Here is a 15,390-nt window from a genome sequence, read left to right as displayed (position 1 = left end):
GGATCCCCATCTTCTTGCATTTAATACTGTATCTTTGCTCTCTGGAGTCCTTAATGTAGGCACGTCTGAATTACAGAGATTAATTGTAAAGAATGACTGAAACGGGCACTTACACTTGTACTGTTTCTCCGCCATCTCATTCAAATGTACCAGATGTAGGGGTGGAATATTTATATGTCATGGCGCTGAAAGCTGAAAGTCTTCTGGGAAGGCTGCTCTCTTGTGTCCTCACTCATGGCTCCTCAGAGATCCCTCCTTGCTCCTCACTCCTCAGAACTGTAATAAGACCTTTGAGATGGCCTTCAAAATGACAGACCAGAACGACTTCCGGTTCAAGTGAGGAGTGAGGAAAAATCAAATAAGGGACTTGAGATGTACCCTGAGACTTGCCCTCCCCTGTGGGACTCTCTTCCCTGCTGGTGGCTGCAAGGCTGCTGCTTACTTTTTCCGCCTCTTCCTGGAGCCCGGTTTTGAACATGCTTATTGTTGTGTCTGACAGAGGGCGCTGCTTATAGCGAGGATCCAATATGCCAATATGCAGGCCAAAACCACTTCTCTTCTTTCCTCCATGGCTGCAAATCTCCTCTTCAGGCTGTCCAGCATTGTCTTTCTGAGGGTTTGGATTCCCCTTGTGTTTGGACCTGTGACTCCAAATAGCACTGTAGTACTTCAGTTGTGGGTATGACACATGAGACAGAAGCATCTGACTTACTCATTTCCAGAGCGATCTCTTCTATTGGCGTCAAAGTGTCAATGACTTTGCCCGCTATGTCCCACTCATCAACAGTTGGGCATGTAAAATGCCTGTACTCCTAAGAATACAGGGTGAACACTTGTTTCTGCTCCTGCACTCTTTTGAGCATAAAAGAGTGCAGGAGCAGTGTAATGTTGAATTCCATCTTGTTGAGGTGGCCTGAAGGATGGCATGACCAGGGAGGCAAACTTCCTGGACCTTCAAGTCTCTGCTTGGCAGAGATAGAGTGACCAAAGTGAGTGGCACACCTCTTCAGCTTGGCAATGATATCCAGTAAAGCCCTCTGTGATGCAAGGCCATCTTGTACAACCAGTAGGAGCAAGTGGGCACTACAGCTGAGGCCTGGCATGTCCTCTATCCTCATCGCTTTTACCTTGTTGGCACTACTGTCACATAGTACCAGCAGTACGCAGTTGCTGTTGATGGCCCACTCCTCCAGCATATCTAAAAACAGGCTGCCTATTTGCCAGTGTGGGATCCTGACATTGCCTTTAAATTAAGTAGGACTTGTACTCTTTTACACTCTTTATTGATAAAATGAGCGGTCAAGCTTATCAGCACCTCATGGTCCCTTACCAGCAGTCTGTTGTGAATGCAATGTCTCCAGCATTTTCAACAGAGAGGTCGTTTTTCCACCATTTTGCCATGCACTTCAAGCAGCTTCTCTGTGCTGTAGACATTCTCTGATTTTATGGTGTACCTGGGTTCTGCAGCAGCTAAAAGCCTTTTAAAACCAACACCTGAAACGATGGAGTATGGTTGTGTATATGTAGCAATCATCTCCATCACCAACTTGTCCAGATTCTTCACTCTTTGATCTGACATCAAGCATCTGTGGCAGTGTGTCCTGCATTGGTGCTGCTGGTCGTACTTTGTGCTAATTGCTGTCTGTCAGCCTCCATATGGAGATCTTTGTTCTGTACTGACAAATTATAGCTGGCTAACATAGCAAACAGATGTGATAAGCATGGTGGTTGTCAGGGACAAGGTTAACATCATATTAGTTATATTGAAAAGGGAAAATGATGGGGTCATTGTTTATTAACTTTCCAGTATGTCAACCTAGTTAGCAACTTAGCATGATGACACTGCTTGACTCAACACCAATGTCTGCTCAGCTGTGATGCACTGTGCTACATGTGCTGCAGACTGTGCAGAGAGTATTGTAAACACTGGCGTTGGAGTGCACTCTACTGGACAAACTATGTAATTACACCATTTCTAAATCACCTCTGTTTTCATATTAGAAAACATATGCTGCAATATATATAATATATAATATATATATATAATATATATATATATATCCCATATCAGTTTATAAAATCGGCCAACTGATAAATCAGTCTGGCTCTAGTAATGTTTTCACTACATGATTGATAGATGAGGCCAACTGGTTTAGCACCCCTGTAATAATCATTCCTTTAAGAAGAGTTTTGCAATGTGTCATACTGCTAAAAGATATACGCATCCTGTCAGTGTGTATGTTTTATCATAGTTTTTGTTATTAAAACATTTGATGATCAGTTAAAGTTGATCAGTTGATATTGGGATTGATTAAAAGCATGTATTAAGATGACTTGACATAAATGGTTGCCTTAAGTACCTTGTGGTTTTCTTCTCTCCTCCCCTCTCCTTTCATGCTCCCCTCCTATCCTTATCCTCCTCTTCCTCATCTCTTCTTTTGACCCCATCCTCCTTTCACAACCACCTCCTCCCTCTGTTTGTCATTCTTTGTCTCTATTCAGTGGTGTAAGTTTGATGATGACGTGGTGTCGCGGTGCACCAAAGAGGAGGCCATAGAGCACAACTATGGTGGGCATGACGATGACCTCTCAGTACGCCACTGCACCAACGCATACATGTTGGTCTACATCCGTGAGTCCAAGCTCAGTAAGTAACATTCTCCTTAATTTTTGTCCTTCAGCCAAATATCTTAAAAAGGCTTGTGTCTGAAAAACTGTCCCATAAACAGGTGAAAAGTTCTACCCAAGTGCCCCAACCAATGTGTTATTAAGTACAAAACTACAAATATATGAAGGGTGTGGGAAAATTTATTTCCACAAAGGCTGCCTCAGTTTACTGTCATAGCTATTTTAGTAAACACAGATAAGTTACAGTCTTGCACCCTGTCTGCCCTGTGATTCTCACCTGGACCTCTCCCTGTATTCCAGGCGAGGTGCTTCAGCCGATGACTGATGTGGATATCCCCCAGCAGCTTGTGGAACGTCTGCAGGAGGAGAAGCGTGTGGAGGCACAGAAGAGGAAGGAGCGCCAGGAGGCTCACCTCTACATGCAGGTCCAGGTAGGGATCCATGAGTACCTTGGTGGCTGTTTAATTTTAGAACTGTACTGGTGTAGAGCCGCTTTGTGCAAACTAGAAATAGGGCTAGGCAATATGTCAAAAATTTTTACCACAATTATTTTTTTCATATCAGTCAATGTCGATATATACATCACAGTTTGAATCAAGTTAATACTTTTGAACTTCAAAGTGCCCTTAAACTTAAAATTCTGTTAGGATTTCCTTTAAGTGGATTCAGAATGTAAAAAATGACCAAGAATTGTATGGGCTGCAAACAGAAAATTAATTCTAATAAAGAAATTATACAAAAATAAACTTAAATCTTTTCAATGTAGATTCTTTGTTGTGCAACAGCCTTCAAGCATTACAGGACACTAAAAAGTACATTTACACAAACTTGGTTTTCAAAAGTACTAAGTCAGAACACACTCTTTGCTTTTCTTTCAGCTTTGGGTCCATATGTTCATGAGTTTCTTGAATCATGCTTTTTGCAAGAAAAAAAGCAACAACATGTGTTATGTCTGTGAATTTTTGCTTTTTCGTCGTATGGTGTAATGCTAGAAAACACAGACAGGACAGTTTGTTGCTGGGGCCTTTCTCTGAGCAGGTCCTTGCTCGTTCCAGTGAACGAGTTTTCTGCTGGTTGTGACAGTAAATGCCTGTACTCTGCATGCTCTATTGGGTGTTTCAGGTAATAAATAAGTTTGTGGTATTTCCCAGCTTTCAGCGCCATGGTTGTTGTGGCCACTGAGCTGTTGCTTTCTTCGTCGACACTTGAAGTTCCCTCTGAAAGAGCACTCATCTCTTTCATGATTCTCTTGTATAATCAAAACAGTAGCATGTGGTTTGCTCAGGTAAGTCAACCAACCTTGCTGGGGGCTTGGGCTGTTTAAAATACTGCCATATGATTGGTTACAAATAGCTTTGTTCCTGTGATTTTGTAGACTGTTGTGCATTGTCAAGCACTGTTTTCTATCAACAGTCATATCACATTTTCTAATTTTTTTATCACTTAAATTTTGTATCGCAATGAGTGTATATATCATCTATATCGCCAAGCTCTAACTAGGAAGGAACCTAACTGTCATTTTGGCTTTATTAAAGTTTTACAGAAGGGAAGGTACAATACAATCCTTCATTTTTGCTGCATTGCTTTGATTTAGGTAGGAAAAGGTAGGAAAGTAAAGTCACACTAATTCAGTGTCAACATGGTGAACATTACATTAAGCCTGAGGTGGTGCAGGACTGCTAAGATATAGAATTGAGATGGGACTTCATGAAGTCATGCTAGCTGAGCTGCAAGTGATAATTAGGAAACGGCTTCTTAAAAGATAAGAGGTTTATCTTGTTCAAAGATGTTAGTAGCACTGACTTTATTATTTAGTTGTAAGTGAGGACAAAAGGCTAATTTCTCTCATTACTTTGCTCTGGAGAGGATCAAACAAATGAGAGGAGAACAAGTGGAAACTCTAGTACGCATTTTCCCCTATAACCTTATGGAATTGGCTCATTTTGTCATTTGTTGAAACTGATCTGTTTATTAGGATGCAGTTACAGACTGGTAGTTTTTTGTGTATGACGAAAATGTGGGGTGGTTTTTTTTGTCATTCTAAATGTGTGCCAGAGACAGGGACTTATCAGCAGTCAAGCTTTGTTTGTTTTGGTTCTTTGTCCTGTTTTGGTAGATGGTGACAGAGGACCAGTTCTGTGGTCATCAGGGCAATGACATGTATGATGAGGAGAAGGTGAAATACACAGTCTTCAAGGTCCTGAAGAGCTCCACACTGCAAGAGTTTGTCCAGAACCTCTCCCAGACCATGGTGAGAGAACCAAATTTGTACACACACTCAATTATTCTCTATTCTTCATATTTATCAACAGTTGATACAAATTTGTCTTCCATCCTGGTGTGCTTCCCACCTTTATGTGAAATTAAGTCTTTTTTGTCTTTTCCATTCAGCTCGCTCCTTACAAGTTTAAACTAAGAATGAGAATAAAAACTTTTGGATAGAAACTCATTTATTGATGTGCTTGCAGGGTTTCCCACAGGATCAGATGAGGCTGTGGCCCATGCAGGCCCGTAGCAATGGAACCAAGCGACCTGCTATGCTGGACTACGAGGCTGACTGCAACAAGTCGGTAAGTGGTTGTGTTTGTAAGACCTGTTTGTTTGTGGGTGTAATCTCTGACATTTTGGGGAATATTCTCATCTGCTCTCACACTGATGCTAACACTGCATCACTGTATCACAGACACATGAACAAAATAAACGCACAAGGATTACTTTTGTTACTGTCTATCATGAATGTTATGATAAATTGTATGCACTGCTTGAGTTGGATTTTTTTTTAACTCGTACCCACACTGTTTCTGCACAATAAAGGAAGAAGAACAAAAATAAGCTTCTACTAAATCGTGAGCGCACAGAGTTTTAGAAATGCATAAAAATGTTGTAACGTATGCTAATTTATGAATGAGTGTTCCACTCTAGGAAAATGTCAGCATTTTAGTGACATTATATTATAGTCTTGGTAACATTAGAAAATAGGATTTTTAAAAAAGTTTGTACGTTTGTTTGTTTCAGATGATTGACTTGAGTGACAATGAGAACCCCTGGACAATATTTCTGGAGACGGTGGATCCAGAGATGGCGGCCAGCGGGGCCATGTTACCCAAGTTTGACAAAGACCGTAAGTGTCTTCAGTGTTTCACAGATTTTTATATTTACTTTGTTAATGACATTTTACTTAGAGAGCTCAGTGACTCATTGTGTGGTGCAAAAGCGTCTGAGGCTAGTTAAAGCTTATGGCAGTGCAACGTGACCTCTACATTCAAGTTTTTTGTTTCAAACCAACTTTGCATTCAGTTTGTGCTGGCACAGACTAGGGCTGTCAACAAATATTCTAAATTCAGTTATATAATAGAATTGTAAAAAAAATTGTTTTTAAATTTTACACTAGTTGTAGGCCATTTGAGGTATTCCTTTGATATACTGTCCACCTCTGTAACACTGTAGCATCTTTGTGAGGACAATGTTGTTTTTCTGATTATTTCTCTGTGAACAGTCACTTTGTGAGAGCTACTGTATCTTGGTTGATTTTTGACTCCTTTTTAGATGATGTCATGTTGTTCTTGAAGATGTATGACCCTAAAACCAGAAGCTTAAATTATTGTGGACATATCTACATACCTATATCCTGCATAATAAGTAAGTAACATCCAAGTTTGTTCGAAGCTTAGAACGTGTTTACCTTAACCCTTGTGCCTCACTAGGGACCTAAAAGGGCCTTTAACGTTGTATTTTTTCGATCATTTTGGCTCTGATTATGCTGTAGCCATGATATTTGGCAAAGGAGTGTATTTTTATCGATTTTTTGGAATTCAACCACAGATCCTATATTAAGTCTATAATAAACTATGTAGAAACAATATTAACTTTCCGCATGTTAGGGCACTTTAGTTCCCATTTAAACTCATTAGAACCACATTTTTGATCCCATGGTTGCTACAGCATAAAGACTTTCAAACTGAAGCCCTTTCTTCAAATTTGCAGTTTTTACTATTTTTCAGCTAATTGAGCCATTTTAACTTTTTTAACCGTTTGTGCCAACTGCCAGCTATTTTCCTTGTTCCACTAGGGGCATTAATCCTCTATTATGAACACTGTAGTCAAGTATATTACAGCTTCAGTGTGCGGAGCCAAAATACAGACACTCAAATCCTTATGGAAAAAAAATGGCCCAATGTCAACCCATAAAACTGTATTTTTGATCCCATGGCCATTATAGCATAAAACCATGTATTCTATTTTATAAGGCTTTCAAACTGAAGCCCTGGCTTTAAAATTGTAGTTTTTACTGTTTTCCAGCTGATTTAACAATTTTGTCCTGTTTTCCCTGAAGAAGTGTGTGTGTGTGTGTGTGTGTGTGTGTGTGTGTGTGTGTGTAGCCAAAATACAGACACTCATATCCTTATGGGAAAAAATGGCCCAATGTCAACCCATAAAACTGTATTTTTGACCCCATGGCTATTATAGCATAAAACTATGCATTCTATATTATAAGGCTTTCAAACTGAGGCTTTAAAATTGTATTATTTCCAGCTGATTGAGCAATTTTCTCCTGTTTGCCCTGAAGAACAAATATATACTATTAGCCTTGTTTTCCACTAGGGGCTATGCCAGGGGCATTTCACGCATTATCGAGTTTTGCAGGACATTTTTGCGAATTTATTCATCTGAATATGTTGTGTATGTGTTGATATGGATGTCCAAGGGTGGTGTATGTGTGTGTATGGAGAAACTAATTTGATTGTGTGTGTGTGTGTGTCTGTGTGTGTGTGTGTGTGTGTGTGCGCACACGTATGTGTGTATACATGTAGCTAAAGAGATGTAATTTATATGGGCTGCAGGTCACATTACTCCTTTCTCCCTGTCTCTCTCAGACACACACATACACAACCTTCAACAGCACTGCAAGATGCAGCTTGGCAAAAACTAAACATGGCACACTAAACCATGAGTTTGTTTATGTAGCTGCGGTGGTAGCTAAACATATAAGTAAAGCCAGCTCTGGAGCTATGCATTTCTTACCTGTGACACACACACACACCCACCCATTCGCTCGCTTGCTCACTCACTCACTCACTCACTCACTCATTTCTGCTCTGGAATTTTTTCAATGTTAAATGTTGAATATTGTTAAATTTTGAAAAATAAATGTTGTTTGAAGTGATGATGTTTTATTTCTAGAGCAAAATAAGGTGATATGCTGTTAGAAAGTAAAAACTTTGATGGGTAACGGGACACTTTACATAGACTATAATTTAACAGGTCAGATGCATAAATTACTGTTGTTGCTAATCACTGACATATCCCAGAATGTGATAATCAAAAAAAATCCCCCTTGCCTTTAGTATACTGAAAATATTTCAATTTTTGTGTTTTTCTTTTATAAAAATTAAAAAAAACTGGCATTTAACGGATTAAAATTCTGAAAATGAATGAATATTTGGTAGTTATGATCAAGACTGAAGTTGGTTAAAAAAATCAACTCAGTGAAAGTGGAAAATATTAATATATGATATATTAATATTCAATGGCAGTTTTTGATGGTGACCTTTTAATATGCTGTATTGATAGTATTTTAGGCACAAGGGTTAAATAGCATAAACTTAATGAGTTCTCTGTCTGCAGTGAAAAAAATGCTCAAGGATTAAATCATGTTTCTGTTCTTCTCTCTCTGTAAACAGGAGACCTGCTGCCAGTCATGTGTGAGAGAGCAGGGTTTCAGCAGGAAACTAGCCTTATCCTCTACGAGGTGATCTATTTATGTAGCTCTCATTTGCTGGCGCATTCCTCTGTCTCTTTCTCACTTGTTCTCACTCCTCACTCTCTCCTTCACACCCTCGTATCTGGCACACAAGCTTTGTCTCTCAAACCCTCTTGTGCACATTTTCACACTGTTATTTGCAGCATCTCCTTTCTTCTCACACTCCTCTGTAGTTTGCTTGTTTACATATCTTTAACCAAATACTCACCAAATAGCTTCACTTTGGCTTTACAGCAGATGACTACATTTGCCATAATGTTGTGTGTGTGTGTGTGTGTTTGTGTGTGTGTGTGTGTGTGTGTGTGTGTGTGTGCGTATGTGTGTGTGTGTTGTAGGAAGTAATGCCCAATCTAACAGAGCGGATACAGGACTATGATGTCTCTCTGGGCCAGGCCCTGGATGAGCTCATGGACGGGGACATCATTATCTTCCAGAAGTAAGACTGTTTATGTGTCAGTTACAGTAGTGCTGTGCAGTGAGAGCTAACATCAATGTGACAATATATTGTGATTTGGTCAGATCAAGCAAGTTAAAAAAAAAAAAAAAAAACTTAAAATGAGGGATGTTTGAGAATGCACTTTAGTTTATTTATACCACTTGTACTGCCCACCATTGTTGTCTCAAATGTCAATATTATAATGTGTAGATTTAGCTATACATTTGAGATTAACTTAAATGATTTTTATTTTTTTTGTCAGTAGCTTTTGTTATATTCTGTCTCAACAAAACACCAAAGCAACATGCAGAAGAGTTCACATGTCTCGGACTCTTTTGTTATTTCTGATGAAATATGGAGACACAACTGAAAATAGAGATAAGAGGAGGGGGTAAAGAGAAGTGTTTTGCATTTGGAGGAAGTTCTCGGCCAGAAATGTTGTCTGCAGGGTTGAGGATCAGTCAGTTTAAATTTTCTACATTATTTCAATTCTTTCTCATGTTCTACCATGTCTCTATTGCTTCATACCCTCTTAATTGCTCTCTCCCAATCTGCCTCCATTACATCCCGTCTTGCTCCTATTTACTGCACTTTCACTTCCCCCTTCATCCCTCCTGCTACCTATCCCTCCATCTGCCTTTGGTCACATCTGTCTCAACTCTTCCCTCCTGTTATTTTTTTTCCATTTCCTCCTGCCAAGACTGCACACTCTCTCTAAATGTATCCATTTTCTTCTTTCCTCTAATCATGCAGGGACGACCCAGAGAACAACAGCAGTGAGCTGCCTACTGCAGAGGACTATTTGCGGGACCTCTACCACCGAGTGGATGTCATTTTCTGTGACAAGACCATCCACAACGACCCCGGCTTTGTGGTCACACTTTCTAACTACATGAACTATTTTCAGGTTTGGTCTGTGCAGGTACTTTAAGTGAATGTTTAATGTTTGGAAACTGGAATTTATTTAGATAATTTTTGGCTATTTATATGAAACTTGATGCAGTATAAATCTAATCTTAAAATCCTTATAATCTCCCAGTTGGCATTTCCTTATAACCGACACTTAATTAAGTCTGACAGGTCTGCGGTGACCCCCTTTTATAATGTTTGTGCTGTGTGTTTTTTCAGGTGGCCAAGACGGTAGCGCAGAGGTTGAACACAGATCCCATGCTGCTGCAGTTCTTCAAGTCACAGGGGTAGGAGGCTTGTCTCATCAACACTCTCACACAGATAATAGGCCTGCAGTAAGACTCAAAACTGAGAATATAGTAATATTAATAACACATAAAACAGATCACCTTTCTACACCTGACTTTCTCACTGTATGTTTAGCCAGGAGTAATAAAAATATGAAATTTACAGATTTACAACTGGTAAATCAGATGAGGCTGAAGGAAGAAAATGATTGACTCACATACAACTGCATGTGTAGGGCTGGCACCACTGTTGCAGTCCAGCCAAAAAGAAACAGAGCTTTACTACTTGTTTTCTTCTTACCATAATTGACTAATTATGCTTTTGCTGTGGGGTAATTGGTCCTATTTAAAAAGCAAGACCTGAACTTGCAGTGTTCTGTTTTCTCTCACTTGATGTTATTGGAACATGATTTCTGGTGTAATAAATGACACAATACATGACATACAGAAAGAAATGAATAGTGTACATAATGTGCCCTCGTTCTCAAGACTTGTCATGTTTGCCTTTGATTTGATTACATGCAGTTGTCAGTAGAAATGTTGCATAACCTGCCCCCCCCCCACCTTTCTTTGTTGTTTTGTTGTTTCTCCCTCTCTTCTCCTCTCTGTGCCTCTCAATATTTTTGTCTTCTCCTGTTCACCTCTGTATCCCTCTTTTCTCTCCTTGTCCACTTGCCTCTCTTTTCTCCCCCTTCTCTTTTTTTCCCACCTCCTGTTTCTCTTCTGCTGTCGTGTTTCTTTCTTCCCCTTTTTCATCCCCCCCCCGCCTTGTGGTGTGGTGGCCAGGTACAGGGACAGTCCAGGAAATCCCATCAGACACAACTATGAGGGAACGCTGCGGGACCTGCTGCAATTCTTCAAGCCTCGGCAGCCCAAGAAACTGTACTACCAGCAGGTAGGAATGGTTTGCCAACTCAGGGCCTTCTGGGATTTATTGTGTTTAATACTTTTTTAGTTTTCCTTCACATATGCCTAAGTTTTTGAAAGGCCAAGACAGCAAAGCAACAGTTCCATCGTCTTTATTTCTTAGTCCTTTTTTATCTTAACATTTCTTAGTTTTGGATCTTCTCATTCTTCTCTGTATTCATCTTTGTTGTTCTAGCCTTGTCTTTCAAACCTTCATTAATATTGTCTCTTGTATATTTTTTATCTCTAAAATGATTTTGGATTTTCTGGCAGAATGAGGACAGACAGATGTTTTATCATTTTTCTTTCTAACTAAAGATACTTCCTACATTCTTGAAAGTTTAGCACAAAAACATATACCATTCTGTTTTATATAGTAAACCATGTTCAGGATAGAGAAACCAGATTTATGGCACATGCTGAACTGGTAGATATGCCAGCAGGGAGGTATCTTCTCCTGCCAGGCCAGCTGCAAGTTATGATGTAACTGAGGTTTTTAGCTGATTGTCCAAGCGGAGCTAACACAGCTTAGGCTACCTTGGCTACCAGCTAAGTTTAACATAACAGTCCCTCATCCTTGTTTGCTACATTATTCACTAAATAAGACAGGTGGTACACTCCAGCCTCGCTGGTAGTTTAAGGCACTTATTTGTCTCTGTACAAGTAAATGTGAACTCGAGATCCTCCTACAAATTAAAAATGCATTGCACACACAGTAGCACCACACATTTATTTTCAATTGGAACCTGTGGGATCTGAATGATGGAAACACATCCATAGATCTCTGCATCCCATTCAAATAAATGATCAGTTAACACTTAAAGGAGAAATGCGCCAATTTTAGCTGATGTGTAGTTAGAAAAGAGATGGGCTCACCAGACCTCTGTAGCTCGTTCTTTATCTCTGTTTGAGGCTAGCAGCTTGAGGCTAAATTGGCCACTACTTAAATAACACACTTAGATCTCTGACCAAACTGTCAGTGGTGGAGTTGCATTGTGGGCAATGTACGCCCCAGGTTTAACAAGGAGAAAGAACACTGGAAATGAAAAAGACTAATCTCTGGTCCTACTGCTTTACTTTTATAGGGCCCTATGATATCCGCGATTCCATCTAGGATTTCCATGATGCAGAAATCATTGATGGAATCGTGGAATTTGATAATAAAAATGGAATCAACCGTAAAATGCGGGATATCATGGAATTTGCCAAAAGGTGGATGCAATTTATAAAAATCAGGGTTTTCCCTACTATTATAAGTGTTTTGTAACAGTGCCTAAGGAGAATGAACAGAAAAAAAAACTGCTGAGTGTTTTGGTGTTATTTACATTGCACGCTCAGTGTTTCCACTTAGTTGAGTGGTTTGGCCTGGTGGGGGGATGATTAGCAGCCACACATTTCTCTGTCATCTATTTCTCTGTGTAGCGTCATCAGGTTAGGCTAACCCATTGTTGCAGCTTTGGAGCTAACCCTTTCACTTTTCCTGCAGTTAGGTAAACAACAAACGTGACTTTTCTTGGACTTGACAAGCTGCAGCATTTATTAACTGACACACTGTAGTCTGTACTGTACATTTACTGCCAGATTGACAACTTACTGCTAACCTTTTCCTCTGCTCTGCTCGCATTCACTGTTACTTTTCTGATGACTTTTTCTCGCTCTCTTAACCACTCACTTGCTTAGCACTGCCCTATTCTTTAAAAGGAGCTACGCTACCAAGAGTTTCCCAGGAAACGACACAGACGTTGATTCACATTTTGAAACAGCGCTGCTCAGAAGCTCGTAAACACTATTGAGGCCTGTACTATTATAGGGGAAACACTGACGCTGCTACAGCAGCTTCTGTCCTCTGTGTGTCTGTGTTCACTTGCGGGCAGGGCTTAGCTTCTCCTCGGTTCCTACAGCTGGTTAGTGGCTTCACCCTGACTCTGTTATTTTGTGATGATATTTTTTATGGTGCACAGAGCAATCACTCACAAAAATGTGAAGGATTACTTTAGGCCATAACGCTTACATATCTCTTTCACTTTTTCATGCTAATGCCTGAATGTACTGTGTATTGAAGCACTTTTTGATTAAAAATAGTGCCATTTTGTATTGCAGCATTACAAATTGATTGATATATATTTATTTCATTCAATGTATTATTTTTAAATTTTATGAATAAATTTTGATTACTTTCTTATCAAATTGTTGGAATTATATTCATCAACCACATGATTGGACACTACCTCTGATGACAAAATGCACCAAAATTATAAAACATAGAATTCAGGAAAATTAAAATGGAAAACACAGAATTTGGGAAAAAATAAAACAGAATCCAGAAAAAATTAAAACATATTTCATAGGGCCCTATTTTTGTTATGTTTATAGAAATGTAATGCCTAAATAGGTAGTGTACTCTTTGTACATCTTCATGAATGCAGCACATTGCATAGCAAAACTTTGCTAAAGATTCAGTTCAAGATGAAGATAACAGACTTCAAGAAACAGGAGGAGTTTTAAAAGTAATGCACACACTTTTTACTGCCACATACTTTTTATCACCTATTCTCTTACTCCCTCTTAGGAAGATGGAACATGTTGCTACAAATAATGTCAAAGGCTTTATGTCATATAAGCAGAGACATTAACTGTGGATATGTGCTCATTGCAGGAGATCACCCTCTACCCTGACAAGCATGACTGTGTTCGGGACCTTTTGGAGGATTGTGAACAGACAGTGGAGCTCTCTGAAAAAGGCTCTGAGAAGCTCAGGTATTCAACCTGCAAGAGAGTGTGTGTGTGGTGGGGGGGTCCTTTCTCTGATCACGACCAAGCACACACTGAGATCAGCAAGCTCTTCTTTTCTCATCTGGTCTGCCCTGGGCTGCAGATTTATGAATACACACATAATACTTCCTGTCACTGCTTATAATTAAAGCTTTTCACTGACCAACCATTGGAAGGTGTTTATTGTGAAGAAGCTGAAGTTATCCCACCTCATGGATTTTTGGCATATGATGGTGCACATGCAAATGAATTAAAAAGTAAAGCTGGTAGTACACCCCTAAATAAAACAGGCTACCAGACCACCTTTCTATGTTGTTTTCCTCCTACTCCTCCCACTCTGATTCATTAACATGCATGGACTTAATGGATTTTTTCTTCCACAGGTGTCCCCAAACAGTCCAAGTCTCAGACGTGTTGGAGGGTCCATCCTCTGGGCCCTTTGCTGGCTTCAATCTGGATAGGATGGACCTTGATCAGCTAAAGAGAGAGAAAATAAAAATGCAATTGAAAGTCTTAAAGTTACAAGAGGAATACTACACCCTGCAAATAAAGAAATTTAAACAATGAAAGCATGTCAATATAACCTAATTGTAAAGTTGACTAATTCACACCCACAGCTTTATTATTAATTGCATATTATTGTCAACTTTACCATCATCATTTCCATCTGTGTCTATTCTCCCACAGTTGAAGGCATAGCAATTTACTTATATTAAACTCCAAACAACTGCTTGGGATCACATTTTGGTGGCAAGTTTTAATGAACTTTGACATCATGTTTTTAAGGCCCTGTTTTTCCATTTGGAAATTGGATGCAAACAACAAAGCAAGTGATGTGTCGTTGTCATGTAATCCCAACACACCTGTCTCTGAAATGTGCATGTCTTCGCCTGAATGAACACCATCTCCTAGTATTTATTTTACACTGCCAGGCCAGATATAACTTGCAAACAAGATCTCAAAGGTTAGGTGTCATATAAACTTTACATATAGTATGTAGTAATGTAGTTATTTCCTGCATTAAGATAACAAATTGCTTTCACTTCCTTTAACAGTGGGAGCAAAAATTAGTCCCCCTGAGAACTTTGGGCCAATTGAGGCAAATTTTATACTCTGAGCCAGATATGTACAATGTACAATAAAACAAACTTGACCTACATCCTTTTGCTCTACTGTCACTCATTGTGAAAAATGATTGTATAGTGCACTAACATGATCAAAGATTTGCATCAAATGTGTAGTTTTTGAAGTAGCCCAGCATTGTCTATAGAGGTCCGTGTACTTGCCGGCCAATGGATTTTTCATTTTGAAATGAGAACCAGCCATTTAGTAATAGGAAAACAAAAAAACAAAAACAGAAATGACCCGTTATCTGACTTTTATCTGATGTGTCAGAAATCGAGAATTGAAATACTTATATGGAAATTTTCTTTCTCAATTTTGTGTTAATTTTTTTGTTGTGACCCCGAAGTTGCACCCACAAGATTAACAATCTGTGTACGAAGCATTCGTATTCGTATTCATGTGACATAGCTGAAGCCAGTGGAGTCACCCCCTGCTGGCCATTAGAAAGAATGCAGGTTTAATACACTTCCACCTTGTCTTCACTTTTCAGACTAGGAGCTACCTGCTTGGTCAAAATGATAGACGGTAAAAAATATGGATGTAGCCACTGTGACATCGCCTACTGG

At 39.4% G+C, this 15,390-nt stretch overlaps 2 protein-coding genes across 9 annotated transcripts in view; both read left to right on the top strand.

Annotated features, from left to right (window-relative positions):
- LOC122966316 (ubiquitin carboxyl-terminal hydrolase 7-like) overlaps positions 1 to 14,642 on the top strand; it is a 30,647-nt gene extending 16,005 nt beyond the window's left edge. For 3 of the 8 annotated variants that reach the window (XM_044330426.1, XM_044330422.1, XM_044330424.1), the window contains 13 exons: positions 2,503 to 2,647; positions 2,929 to 3,059; positions 4,745 to 4,879; positions 5,097 to 5,198; positions 5,644 to 5,749; positions 6,175 to 6,267; positions 8,310 to 8,377; positions 8,725 to 8,825; positions 9,579 to 9,732; positions 9,954 to 10,021; positions 10,808 to 10,916; positions 13,584 to 13,684; positions 14,083 to 14,642. In XM_044330426.1, the coding sequence (XP_044186361.1) occupies positions 2,503 to 2,647; positions 2,929 to 3,059; positions 4,745 to 4,879; positions 5,097 to 5,198; positions 5,644 to 5,749; positions 6,175 to 6,267; positions 8,310 to 8,377; positions 8,725 to 8,825; positions 9,579 to 9,732; positions 9,954 to 10,021; positions 10,808 to 10,916; positions 13,584 to 13,684; positions 14,083 to 14,266 (1,497 nt within the window). In that variant the 3' untranslated portion in view covers positions 14,267 to 14,642. Of the gene's footprint in view, positions 1 to 2,502; positions 2,648 to 2,928; positions 3,060 to 4,744; positions 4,880 to 5,096; positions 5,199 to 5,643; positions 5,750 to 6,174; positions 6,268 to 8,309; positions 8,378 to 8,724; positions 8,826 to 9,578; positions 9,748 to 9,953; positions 10,022 to 10,807; positions 10,917 to 13,583; positions 13,685 to 14,082 lie in introns of all 8 variants that reach the window. The other 5 variants (XM_044330423.1, XM_044330425.1, XM_044330421.1 and 2 more) reach the window with 4 other exon arrangements.
- LOC122966314 (ubiquitin carboxyl-terminal hydrolase 7) overlaps positions 1 to 15,390 on the top strand; it is a 64,759-nt gene that overhangs the window by 17,491 nt on the left and 31,878 nt on the right. The window lies entirely within an intron of this gene.

This window comes from Thunnus albacares, chromosome 17 (genome assembly GCF_914725855.1).
Source record: "Thunnus albacares chromosome 17, fThuAlb1.1, whole genome shotgun sequence".
Lineage (NCBI taxonomy): Eukaryota > Metazoa > Chordata > Actinopteri > Scombriformes > Scombridae > Thunnus > Thunnus albacares.
This window is presented reverse-complemented; position numbering and strand designations above follow the sequence as displayed.